Here is a 13,907-nt window from a genome sequence, read left to right on the forward strand (position 1 = left end):
GGTCGCGTGTTAAGTGGCCGACTCGGCGTGTCAGTGTAGTGGACTCAGCGAGTAGGCGCTGAATGGAGAAAACCCTAAATCCGGAAGTTGAGCCCTATATAAGGAACATTATGTTTCCTCCCCAGCCTCCTTATCACCCCCCCCCCCCCCCTTGAGTCCCAGAAACCCTAAATTCGTGGAGAAACCCCCATTATTGAGTGATTTGGAGCTTGGAGAGGTGGTTGTTGAAGAAATCTTGAAGAAGAAGAGGCTTGGAGCAAGGGGCTTTGCTTGGATTCGAGTTCCATTGCAGTTGGGGTGTTCTTTTAAGGTAATATCTCTTCCTTGGGCTGTTACTCTTATGGATTCATCATTTTAGGGTTTGTGGGGAGCATATCTTTTGGTATTTTGGAGTTTAGAGGTTAGATCTGAGGTTGCTACCTCAAATCTGGAATGGAGAAGGGTTGGAATGCCTGAAAGTCCCTGTGTTCAAGTGTGTAGTGAAGCTATCATGTCCCAAACCCTAGCCCTAAAGTGTTAAAGGCCTAGATCTCCTTGGATTCACGTAAAGTTTGCCACTTTATGTGATGGATGGGTTGTAGGAGGCTAGATCTATGTTTTGGATCAATTGCATGGCCTGGAGTGCTTCTGTATGGATTCAGACCGGTGGTACTCGGCGAGTCACATGGGTGGACTCGACGAGTTGCTTGAAGATGAGCTGGAACTCGACGAGTTGGAAGAACAACTCGGCGAGTTGGATGAAGATGGCCTGGAACTCGGCGAGTTGTATGAACAACTCGGCGAGTAGGATGAAGATAGCCTAAGACTCGGCGAGTCTGTTCTTGGACTTGGCGAGTCTTGTCGAAGAGTCCCAATATTTTCAGGTTGAGTCGAGAATCGGCGAGTCAAGGGATGACTCGGTGAGTTGTGGGCGAGTGGACTCAGAGTTGTTAGACTCGACGAGTCTCGGGGTGACTCGGCGAGTTAGGTCGCAGATTGAGGGAAGTTCTGAGTATGGGGACTCGGCGAGTCATCGGGTTGACTCGGCGAGTAGAGTCAGTCAGGGGTTGACTTTGACCTTGTCCAAAGGTTGACCAGTTGTCTTTCAGGGGTATTTTGGTAATTAAGGGTATTTATTGAGTTGAGTGTGTTGGTGTTCAGTGGAGGAGTTTGTGTCGGAGCTTGGAGCAACGGGATCTTATCCTTTCAGCCGGCAGTTTCGAGGTGAGTTATCCTCACTATATCAACAGGGTCTAAGGCACCAATGCCGGCCCTTACCGGATTGAGGTCCGGGTAGTTGTTGTTATGTTGTTACTGTGATATGTTTGCATCCTGAGAGCTAGGATGGTATATGTTAGAGACCTTATTGAGATCGGTATCCTGAGAGATAGGGAGATGCTATGCTAGTGACCTGTTAGGTCGGTATCCTGGTTAGGATGATGATATGCTATGTGATCTGTTTGATCTGCTTGTTGACTGTGAATTGCTATATGATTGTATGTATATGTGCACATGGTTGTTTGGACTGGAGTTGGGTTGAGGCGGGTCCTGCTTTGTGCTGTAGGCCAAGATACCCAGGGCGGACCGGTTGTTCCGAAGGCCCAGCGAGCGGTCTGGATAGGCTGTAGGCCCCAAGAGGGCGGACCAGACGTGCCGAGGCTCGGAGAGTGGACCAGGCAGACTGAAGGCCCGGTGTGGGCGGACCAGTCATACTGTAGACTCAGAGAGTGGACCAGGTGGATTGAAGGCCTGGTGCGGGCGGACCAATCACACTGCAGACTCGTTGTATGTAGAGAGTGGACCAGGTGGATTGAAGGCCCGGTGCGGGCGGACCAATCACACTGTAGACTCGAGGTTTATGGCTAGACTCAGAGGGTGGACCAGGTGGACTGTAGGCCGGTGCGGCGGACCAGTCACACAGTAGACCCGAAGTGCATGGCTGTTCTATGATCAGATATGTTGTGGCATGTTATGCGTGTATGGTATATGTGGTTGGTATTTTGGGGATATCTCACTAAGCTTTCGGGCTTACAGTTGTGGTTTTTTGTTTTTCAGGTTCTTCAGGAGACCGTGGCAAGGCGAAGGCGTGATCGTACCGCTCCTCATGTTTTTGGTCGCGATGTGATTATGGGAATACTTTAAATAAGTTGTATTGAAACCTTTTTGTAGTGATTTTAATGGAATCGGATTGTTTTGAAAATTTTAAATTGGTTGGAATTTTTCGGTCGTTACAAGTTGGTATCAGAGCCTTGGTTTGAGTGAATTGGCGGAACATTCGTGTGTATCAGGGAAACCATGATCTCTAGGGTTGGGTTGAGAGAGAGTTGGATCCCAGGTTAGTGGGAAGAGTCTGAGATTTTGTGTGGTGTTTTTCAGTATGGAGATTCCGAGGCATGATGAGGGTGGATCCGGATCTGGATCGGGAGCAGGAGAGAGAGTCCCGGGCGGATCGGTACCACCTGAGGTTATCGGTCAAATGAGCACATGTGAGTTGGATGCGAGGATTCGTGAGATCCTGCGTGATGAGATTGCTGAGTTGTTCCGGGCTGAGTTGTCGGAGCTGTTTGGGTCGATCAAGACCGCCATGGTTGAGTATTTTGATGAGCGCTATGCGGCTCTCGCAGAGACGGCTGCCTCGGCGGCTACAGTGGCTGTAGCGGTGGCAGGGGGAGGAGTTGGTCGGGGTTTTCAGTATTGGGACTTCGATAATACGAAGCCTCCCACCTTCGATGGAGTTCAGGACCCGATCGTCGCTATGAGATGGTTATCAGACGTGGAGGGGTGTTTCTTCACGTGTTCATGCCCTGCTGATCAAAGGGTGAGGTGTGCTCTGAACCTGTTGAGGCTCGGGGCGAAGGATTGGTGGAGATTGACCACGGGGTCATATTCGGATGCGCAGAGGGCTGCGGTTTCATGGGATCAGTTCAGGGAGATGTTCAGTACTCGTTATGTTTCGCAAGTTAAGAGGGAGAGATTGGCTCAGGAGTTCCTTGAGCTGAAGCAGGGTTCGGAGTCGGTGATTGAGATCACCAGGATGTTCACTGAGAGGGCGATGTTTTGCCCAGAGTTCGCTTCAGAGCAGGCTCAGATGTCTCGATATATGAGCATGCTCAAAAGGGACATCAGACAGTTTGTGTCTACGCAGAGGTGCGAGACCTTGTTGGAGTTGAAGGAGGCCGCCAGGCGGTGTGAGTTAGAGATTGAATTGCAGTTGCGTGAGCTGAGGCAGGCTCCGGTGCAGTCGCATCCGGCGCCGAAACGGTCCAAGACCGTTGATGTTAGAGTGGGGGATCTGAGCAGCCACACTTGTGGGAAGTGTGGGAGGGGTCACACCGGAGTTTGTAGGTCCGGTGGTGCATGCCGCAACTATGGAAAGGAGGGGCACTATGCGAGGGATTGTCGGCAGTCAGCACCGGTTCGGGATTTGAGGATCTGTTATCTTTGTCATCAGATTGGACATTTGAGGGTCAACTGTCCACAGCTTGTTGTAGGACCGGTGCAGGCTCCAGCACCGGCCACTTTGAGGATCATAGGTGGAGGTCAGGGTGGAGCGGAGCCCCCAGGGCTCAGGGTCGTGCTTATCAGCTTGCGGCAGAGGAGGTCAGAGCAGTGTCGGATGCAGCTGCGGGTATGTTTCTTTCTTGATATCTTGTTATCTTGCGATTATTGTGGTGTATTGTTTATGTGCTGGTATTTTGTTTAGTTTTCGTTGTGGTATTCTTCGTTTTGAGGGTTGCGGTTTGGTTATGGGTTATTGTTTTGGGAATTTCGTTGGTTATCATCCATGAGAATTAGTAGTAGGAACCTGGCATTGGTTTGAAGGTCGGGTAGCATCTGCCTTCTGAGGAGTGGTTTGATGCAGATTGAATTTCTTTCGAGCGGGATAATCAGTGTTGATGTGGGATCTTGTTAAGGTTGTTTATGCTTGTGGGAAGCAGTCCGCGTGTAAGTGTTTTCTTTGTGCAGAGTTGTTCTGGGAGGTCGGTGATGGCGACCGATGGTTGTTAATCAGTGCTGCAAGTGGGGGAGAATTGGAGAATTCTCTGGGAGATCGATGAGTATTTGAGGGTGCTTAGTTGTTGGGATTCAGCAGTGTTATGTCAGCCTAGAGTATAGGCTGATAGGAGCAAGTGTCGGGCATGCGGGGCGGGATACAGACCTAGGGCATTTGATTGTGGAGGGCCTGGGAGCAGGCCGGGATCGAGCATGTACGATTGAGACAGAGTTCGGAACCCTAGAAGGGCTAGAACAGTGCGCATAGGAGGATTTCCGGGAGTAATAGCTCGGAATGAGGAATGCTAGTTGAGCGGTCCGGATAGACTGAAGGTTGGTAGGCGTACCAGTCAGGCCGAAGGCTCGGAGAACGGTCCAGCCAAACTAAAGGCACTGGGAGCGGTCCAGATTGGCTGAAGGTTCTAAGAGTGGTCCAGATCGGCTGAAGGCCTGGTGAGGCGGTCCAGTCATGCTGAAGACTCTGCAGGTATTGTTGGATCGGTTCGAGGATATGGATTGAGTATGTTGCAATGTGTTAGCATCAGGAGGTCTGGCCCCGGGTATTGATATTGATTAGTTGAGATAGTGCATGGGATTGAGAGTCCCTGCGATGAGAGTCAGAGTATATGTGTTGGATGGATAGCGGATACGCTATAAAAGGGTGGTGTAGCGTTGGGCGAGCACCGTGACACTTGTCGGAGTGACAATGTGGCCAAGTGGATTCCTTGGTAAAGGATAAGAGAGAGGTGTGTAACTCCGAGAGGGAGTGCAAGTTCACGGAAGTGAAAGCGGCAGAGCAGAGTTATGATTAGAGTAATTCGAGTATGGTTATTGAGCAGCGTGCTTGTGGCAGTGGAATAGAAGCTTATCCGGTTTGGGATGTCTGCTGAGGTCGCGGAGGGAATTCCGCAGGTGTAGAGCCAAGAGGCTCGGAAGGGATGCAGGGAGAGAGTCTTGGGCTCTCAGTGTGATTCTGATTAGGGTATTGGGTATGTATTAGTGGTTCATCCTAGGGGATGTTTGAGGATATCATCAGTGTATCGGGTTTTCCCAACCTGAGGGTGCTAGAGCTAGTTCAGCATGTGTATGTGATTGCAAGAGGAGAACTCAAGGGAGTTGCTCTGAGATTGAAGAGTGGGTCTTTCCGTCATCATGGAATGGATAGAGTGGGATTCGGATCGGGGATCCGATGGTTCATGGTTTTCTAGCCCATATGGTCGAGTGATTGTTGAGATTTGGAGCAGTGATGCATCATGGGTAATTCTCGGTTGATTAAGTGTGATTATCAGAGGGTACAGTCGGTGCCCGGCTCGAGACAGTGGTCAGGACACCGTAAGGAAGGAGAAAACGAGTTTCGGGTTCTATGGTTGTGTTTTGAGAAACCTGGTTGGATTAATGCCAGGTGGTGCATGGCAGGAGTATTTCTAGGAGTTGAGTTGTTGCAGGCTTCGAGGACGAAGCCTAATGTAAGTGGGGGAGAATTGTAACATCCCGGATTAGCAAGAGTAGAGTTGAAGGGCTAAAAGGGTAAATATGGGAAAGATAGACTCGGCGAGTCCATGGGTGAACTCGGTGAGTAGAGTCGCGACTTGGTCGCGTGTTAAGTGGCCGACTCGGCGTGTCAGTGTAGTGGACTCAGCGAGTAGGCGCTGAATGGAGAAAACCCTAAATCCGGAAGTTGAGCCCTATATAAGGAACATTATGTTTCCTCCCCAGCCTCCTTATCACCCCCCCCCCCTTGAGTCCCAAAAACCCTAAATTCATGGAGAAACCCCCATTGTTCAGTGATTTGGAGCTTGGAGAGGTGGTTGTTGAAGAAATCTTGAAGAAGAAGAGGCTTGGAGCAACGGGCTTTGCTTGGATTCGAGTTCCATTGCAGTTGGGGTGTTCTTTTAAGGTAATATCTCTTCCTTGGGCTGTTACTCTTATGGATTCATCATTTTAGGGTTTGTGGGGAGCATATCTTTTGGTGTTTGGAGTTTAGAGGTTAGATCTGAGGTTGCTACCTCAGATCTGGAATGGAGAAGGGTTGGAATGCCTGAAAGTCCCTGTGTTCAAGTGTGTAGTGAAGCTATCATGTTCCAAACCCTAGCCCTAAAGTGTTAAAGGCCTAGATCTCCTTGGATTCACGTAAAGTTTGCCACTTTATGTGATGGATGGGTTGTAGGAGGCTAGATCTATGTTTTGGATCAATTGCATGGCCTAGAGTGCTTCTGTATGGATTCAGACCGGTGGTACTCGGCGAGTCACATGGGTGGACTCGACGAGTTGCTTGAAGATGAGCTGGAACTCGACGAGTTGGAAGAACAACTCGGCGAGTTGGATGAAGATGGCCTGGAACTCGGCGAGTTGTATGAACAACTCGGCGAGTAGGATGAAGATAGCCTGAGACTCGGCGAGTCTGTTCTTGGACTCGGCGAGTTTGGTCGAAGAGTCCCAATATTTTCAGGTTGAGTCGAGAATCGGCGAGTCAAGGGATGACTCGGTGAGTTGTGGGCAAGTGGACTCAGAGTTGTTGGACTCGACGAGTCTCGGGGTGACTCGGCGAGTTAGGTCGCGGATTGAGGGAAGTTCTGAGTATGGGGACTCGACGAGTCATCGGGTTGACTCGGCGAGTAGAGTCAGTCAGGGGTTGACTTTGACCTTGTCCAAAGGTTGACCAGTTGTCTTTCAGGGGTATTTTGGTAATTAAGGGTATTTATTGAGTTGAGTGTGTTGGTGTTCAGTGGAGGAGTTCGTGTCGGAGCTTGGAGCAACGGGATCTTATCCTTTCAGCCGGCAGTTTCGAGGTGAGTTATCCTCACTATATCAACAGGGTCTAAGTTAGATACCTTATCAAATGACCCCTTAGTCACCTTGGAAGTCAGACGCACGCCGGGTACTCCCTCCCACGCTTCCTCTTTTGGATCAGCGCATCACATTATTGGGCTTTGAAGAACTTGTCTAACAGGGTTTTATATCAATGGGCTGCTATTATGTAATGATTATAACAAATATAAAATGGAGACCCTTTGGCACTTGGGGGCTCGGGGTAGTCGCCCACGTCTGAGAGAAAAACATATAACAACTACGAGCGATATCTTTTACATCGACTTCATTATTCTTGGAAAATGTGATCAAGAAGCACACAGATAACAACCCCTCATTTACATCGACTTCATTCTTCTTGGCAAACAAATTTAAAATACGAACAATGTGAATGTTATGAAACCGAAAATTGTAGTTGTCCTACTATTCTTGAATGAGCCAACAAAGCACCGTTGATAAAAAAAAATCCTTCTTTCACATTCTAAGGTCTGGGGGAGTGGATGTAAAAACAGGTCGACAAGAATGTGATAATAAATGGCTTCTAGTCTAACGGCATTATAAATTGTCTTTTCTCTTTGAAGCCGATGGTTTAAATTTCGTTATGAAAATATATGAAATTATGTGTGTTTGATTAAGAATAGATTATATTTGTTAGTTAAAAAAAATGTGATTGGCAAAGAAAATGCTGAAATGGCAAAGAAACGCGGAGGGAATTGGGGTGGCTGACACATGCCTTTTCTCGCAATAGAATGTCGATGAGAGAGACAGAAGATGATGGGGGTGGAGCTGGGCATGCTTCGCTCGACACCCACTCTCCCGGCCTAATACCAATTTGTTGCGGAATAATTAGTACATAGATTCGATCCCTATAGGACGGCGGTAGGGCTCACGTCTTTTCCTTTTTCCTACTTCCCTTAGCACGTGCGTCACGTGATAAATTTTTTAGGCTTGTAGATTAACCTGAATGATCTAAAGAAATCTCGGAGGGATTAACAAAGTGACGGGTAAACCCTTCTTCGTAAGCACCAATCACTGCGGCATTCCGATTCTACGCCTCCTCCTAAATTCTGCTATTTATATCGACAACAGGTAGATACTGATACTGAATTTTAGATCCTTGTAGCTTTAATGTCTGTTAAATTGAATTACTTCAAAATCGACATGGATTTTTAGGATTTATTAGGTCTTATGTAACTTCGATCTGATTTAAGTAAATAGTAGCTAGAAGATAAGTTTCGATTGGTTTTGGAAGATGAATTCATGCACAATTGACTCTTCCCTTTACCTGTCTGTGTGTGAAATCTGAATCTGGATAATCAGATAACCATTTTATCGAAATTAAAGATAAGTTTCGATTGTGTGCTTCACCAAATCTGATTATTTTGAGCCTCAAAAATCAAAAAAGAATCTGAATTTACTGAATACATCTTTTTATTTTCATGAAAATTACAAAAGGTGGTGACTATGGATTCAAGCGTATCTGGAAAGAAATCTAGTGAGAACGAAATACCCACTTTCAATATTGAGAATATGCAAAGCAACATGAAGGTGATATACTACAGGTCAGATTTCTTTGCATACTTTGATCTAAAGTAGATTGTTGTAACTTGTAACCCTAATCAATTGATAGATCTAAACAATAATAATATACTACTATAAGTTATAAAATGTAATGGTTGCTGTTTGAAAAATGAAAATGTTGATGCAGTCGAACATTCATGTCCATCATTGGTGGAGTGATTGCTGGAATTTTGGGAGTGAATGGGCTCATGGGATTTGTGATTTATTGTCTTGTCATGGCTATTACATCTGTTTGTTTAACAGCCAAGGCAGGTTTTTCAATCCATTCATATTTCGACACCTGGAATAGGATTCTGCTTGATGGTTTCCTAGGGGGCCTTTTGGTAATTTCTCAAATCTTTCATTCAATACAATCCATATTTCATATCCTAATTAGCCATCAATTTCTCTTTCTGCAGTCATTCGTGCTGTTCTGGACGTATCCTTGTATATTCGCTCATTCTTCTTCAATTTTTTACATATTTGTTGGGTAAATTGCAGGAAATAGCAAAATAGTTGTTGATTTTTTTTGTTTAGTTATTCTAATTCACACCATTTATGAATTACCTTAACGTGAAAAAAGATTTGCTTATGATATCGTGCATATCTTCTAAACAATCCCACTTGAAATACAAGAAGCAAGCTGGTTTTCTGGAGTTTACATAAAGAAGAGGTGTTGGAGCTCAGATTGAAGGGTTTTTATTTTATAGCTTTTAATTGTTAAAACTTTTAATTTCATAGTTTTTGAAACATTATATATGGTTCTAGGATCAAGATTTAATTAATTTCTTGTTATTATCACTGGAAGTACATTGATGTCTTAATGGAATTGATTTGGATTTATAATATTCATATGTGACTTGTACTGTTATCCTCAACATAGGATCTTATGAATAAATTTAAACTTTTGAATAATCGAATTTGTAAAATGTTTTTTATGAAGACTCATAGATTGGTTCGGAATTTGGCATACGAAAACTAAACAAAAAGAAAATTAAGAGACAATTCTAGTTACCAGATTGTAATGTATTTAAATGTTTATGTTTGTAATTTCAAATAGAGTGATCATTTGTTATCACAATTATTTAGAGCTTCTAGAACATCAACAAACGTTAACCATATTTCCAAGTTTTTTATTTTAAAAAAAATAATACACTCATTATTTTATCAAACAAAATCTTACTGTTGACCATTTTTTTTAATTAATTTAATAATATGTTAGTCATGACAGGTTGATGATTTATGTTAATATATTTTTATTTGATAAAGCTAATGAAATATGATTCTTTCTAATAAATAAAAATAATTTTGCTACATATCATTTTTTTTTCTTCAATTTTTCAAATGTTAATTTGTAGTTTATATATATATATATATATATATATATATATATATATATATATATATATATATATATATATATATATATATATATATATATATATATATATATATATATATATATATATATATATTCCACTTGTCACTTGTCATTTATTTTATTGTTCATTTTTCAAATTCAGTAATATACCATAAATAACTATATTAATTTTAAATTTTAAAATTTAAATTTCAATTTTAAAATTTCAGTTCTCAATTTCAGTTTCTAATAAATTACAGGTTAAACCTTCGTAGTTAATATTTTGTTATAATTAAACTGTTTAGTACACAGGTCTGACAATTAAACACGTAATTTTAATTTATTTATTTTATGCATGTTTATTTATTTTTAATTTTTTCTCATAATTTCTACTATTTCAAATTTTAAATACAAATAAACTTTCCATTACTTCTTTATATTTAACATTTTCTTTTAATCAACCCGTATATTATATGGGTCCTAACCTAATCTTTCTATTCTAATAAATGAATATGTTTATTCTTCTATTAACAAGTGTCATACTATTAGAATTTCTCATTAATAACTATATGTAACATATCATACCACTTGTCAAATTATTAATTATCAATTTCAAATTTCAAATTTAAATTTTCCACTCTAATTACATTAAATTAATTAATAATTGATTCTCCATTTTAAATTTTAAATTTTAAAATTTTTCATTCTAATTATATTAAATTGATAACATTAAATTAAAAAATAAAATAAAATCAATACAAATTATAAGGTAATATAACTTCACATATTTGTTTAAAACAACAATTATAATTCTATATAACTAAAAAAATATATCTTAAGTAATAATTTATTTAAAATAATTGATTAGTAATTTTGATTTTTTAATATAAAAATTTAATTAATTTTATAATCGTGGTTCTTACGGGTTATAAACTAGTTGGCTAATAAAAAAATTTAGAATTGGAGTTAATGGAGAGTTAATGGTTGGGCATGTTCTAACTTAAATCATTTCCTATAATTAATTATTTTTTAAACCAATACGAAATCATTTATAACTCATCTAATATATTATTATCTAATAGTTAAATAACTTATACTAAATGTAAAGTGTATATGATAAAATCATTTATACGATAAAAATCGTAGGTATATAATAGTTAGTATTAGTATCTGAAATTATATGGTAAAAATCTAAAAATCATGATATTTATTATTGATAATATTTTCTTAAAAAAACTTCCTTTGGAAGGTTATTAATATTACAATAAGATTAATAAAATTCTTACACTTCATTTGATCTTTTAAGCATACAATCTCTAAATATTATTAAAAGAGAATCAAATGAAGTAATCAGGACCATTGATTGGATTTCAATCTTATATTTTCCATCATTAGATTAGATTCTTGACATCATCTTTTCCAAATAAAATTCAAACACAATTATATTTAATTATAGAATCTTTAATAATTATAGAATCTTTAAATTCAATAATTATATTATCAATTACAACATATTATTCTATTTATATACGAGATATTAGTTTCTCTAATTAATATTGTTCCTAATTTAACTCCTTTATTTATAGTTTGTGGCTTCAAAATTCAAACCCGTTTAGTTTTTATTTAATTCTTTTTTTTAAAACTGATTAAATAAATATATCAATAATTTGGTCATTAACCTATAAAGTCAATATTATTTATAATTTATCTCCCGGTATATCCCACGTAAAATAAATCAATTTGAGATCATGTTTTTGAATTTAAAAATCATTAATTAAGCAAGACAATTAATTTGAAATTTTGATTCAATATAAAAGTATAATTTTTTTCCAGATGAATAACCGAAAATCTTCAAGATAATATTTTAGGTTCCTATTTTTTTGGAAGATAATGATTTCTTTATTGAAAAACAACCTCTATATATATATATATATATATATATACACACACACACGCTTACATTGAAGTTGTTATTCTTACGATTTTAGATTGAGTCGTATGATTTACAATGTTCTTCTTCAACGGTCTTATTCTATAACTCTTTTTTCTAGGTTCTTTTTTTACCTTGTTCTCCTTCTTCTTCTACAATTTATTGTATTTACTTTGTTCTTATTACTTGTTATTACTGTATTCCTGTTGAGAGATCATGAAAAAAATTAATCAATCTACTTTAAGTATATTAGCTTCAATCATTTAGTTATAGAAACAAAATTATATCCTTCATCTTCATTTTTTTAATATGTTGACCTATGTTTGTCCAGACAAAGTCATAAAAGTCGTTTTAACGTATGATGACAAAACTCGTGGAACGGACCAAAAGCAAGATGATGAAGTTTTTTATTGTTACACTTCAACTTGCATGAACAAATACATATATCTTGTTCTAAGTTTTTCAAAAATTCTTTTATACATATTATTATACTCTTTAGTTAAATTGTTTAATTTTATATTACTGCATTTGTTTATATCAATGGCTTTAGTTTCAAAATCAACATTCAAGTACAAGACTTTACCGGTGTGGTGTTACTTACGTTATTTGATCGTAACACGAAGAAACTTCTGGAAAAAACCACACAAGACTTGCTTCAAAAGTTTAATGAGGTTATCGATATTAATTTAATTTATATAAAACTAATTTTTTTTACCTTTTGTCTATCTAATTTTATAACCAATTTTTTTTAAAAATTTTTTTTGTAGGGGAATATGAAGATTTATCCATTTGCTTTGAATGTACTTTTCGATAAAAAGTTGGTATTCAAATTCAAATTTCACATTATAGTTTGAATAACAAAATTGATGGTTATGCAATCTTAAACTTCACTGTTGATAATACAATCATTGTTGAATTGGAAAAAAAAAAATTAACATCGAACAGAAAACATTCTTTTACGAAGAATACTACAAACATATCTAAATATTATTAAAAGAGACAACTTAATTCAACAATGAAACAATCAGGACCATTGATTGCATTTCAATCATATGTTTTCTACCGTTAGATTAGATTGCTGACATCATCTTTTTCAAATAAAATTCAAACACAATTACATTTAATTATAGAATTTTTAAATTCAATAATTACATTATCAATTACAACATATCATTCTATTTAAATACGATATATTAGTTTCTCTAATTAATATTGTTCCTAATTAAACTCCATTGTTTTATAGCTTTTGGCTTCAAAATTCAAACCCGTTTAGTTTTTATTTAATTCTGTTTTTTAACTCATTAAATAAGCATATCAACAATTTGGTCATTAACCTATAAAATCTAATCTAATCCTATTAAATTAGCAAAATATTTAAGAGTCAAAAATAAAGTCAATATTTTTTATAATTTATCTCCTGATATATCACACGTAAAATAAATCAATTTGAAATAACGGTTTGAATTTAAAACTCATAAATTAAGCAAGTCAATTAATTTGAAATTTTGATTCAATATAAACGATATTATTTTTTCCAGATGAATAAACGAAAATCTCCAAGATGATATTTTAGGATCCCATTTTTTTTGGAAGATAATGATTTCTTTATCGAAAAACAACTTATATATACGATTATATTGAAGTTGTTCTTCTTACGATTTTGGATTGAATTGTATGATTTACAGTGTTCTTCTTCAACGGTCTTATTCTATAATTCTTTTTTCTATGTTCTTTCTTTGCCCTGTTCTCCTTCTTCTTCTACAATTTCTTGTATATTACTTTGTTCTTATTCTTGTTCTCCTTCTTCTTCCACCTATTAATGTAATATGTATTTAATTTATGTTCCCCGCGTTTAATGCGGGTTATAATCTAGTTATTCATATATATATATATATATATATATATATATATATATATATATTAAAGATGTGATGAATTTCAACAGTAAAGTGTTGAAATTCTATCCATCTATGGTCCCTCAAATTTTGTTTTGTAACATCTTTCCACCGCTTTCAACGTGGCTTACACTTGATGCTTCAATGGTAATTTCGGTTCTACGTGTCAATTAATCGATACTTCTCTTTCTTTGCTAGACTTCTTTCTTCTCCGTTTCTCCTTCTTTCTGCTCCCTGGTTTCTTTCATTGACATCCCTCTTTCTCTCTGTAAGGTAAATTTTCGACTACGTCCTTCATATTTTTCCGGTTTTCTGCTCTTATTGGTTTGTTTTTTTTAATTTCTGTTGTCGTTTATCTATATGATGTCCGCTTCCTCCAAGC

The 13,907-nt window shown here is 38.2% G+C and overlaps 1 protein-coding gene across 1 annotated transcript; it reads left to right on the forward strand.

Moving 5' to 3' along the window:
- Positions 1-7,576: 7,576 nt before the first annotated feature.
- LOC111902920 (uncharacterized) lies at positions 7,577-9,192 on the forward strand. The gene is made up of 5 exons (XM_023898730.2): positions 7,577-7,869; positions 8,236-8,342; positions 8,489-8,684; positions 8,760-8,779; positions 8,924-9,192. Exons 2-5 carry the CDS (start codon positions 8,245-8,247, stop codon positions 8,952-8,954), a joined length of 345 nt encoding a protein of 114 aa, XP_023754498.1. The 5' UTR covers positions 7,577-7,869; positions 8,236-8,244; the 3' UTR covers positions 8,955-9,192.
- The last annotated feature ends 4,715 nt before the right edge of the window (positions 9,193-13,907 follow it).

This window comes from Lactuca sativa, chromosome 3, assembly GCF_002870075.4.
Source record: "Lactuca sativa cultivar Salinas chromosome 3, Lsat_Salinas_v11, whole genome shotgun sequence".
NCBI lineage: Eukaryota > Viridiplantae > Streptophyta > Magnoliopsida > Asterales > Asteraceae > Lactuca > Lactuca sativa.

Bases quoted from the DNA above. Each gene is read 5' to 3' on its own strand.
- LOC111902920 (XM_023898730.2), top strand. From the start codon at position 8,245: ATGGATTCAAGCGTATCTGGAAAGAAATCTAGTGAGAACGAAATACCC. The intron at 8,685-8,759 runs GTAATTTCTCAA...CTCTTTCTGCAG, and splicing joins GTTTCCTAGGGGGCCTTTTG to TCATTCGTGCTGTTCTGGAC. The intron at 8,780-8,923 runs GTATCCTTGTAT...ACGTGAAAAAAG, and splicing joins TCATTCGTGCTGTTCTGGAC to ATTTGCTTATGATATCGTGC.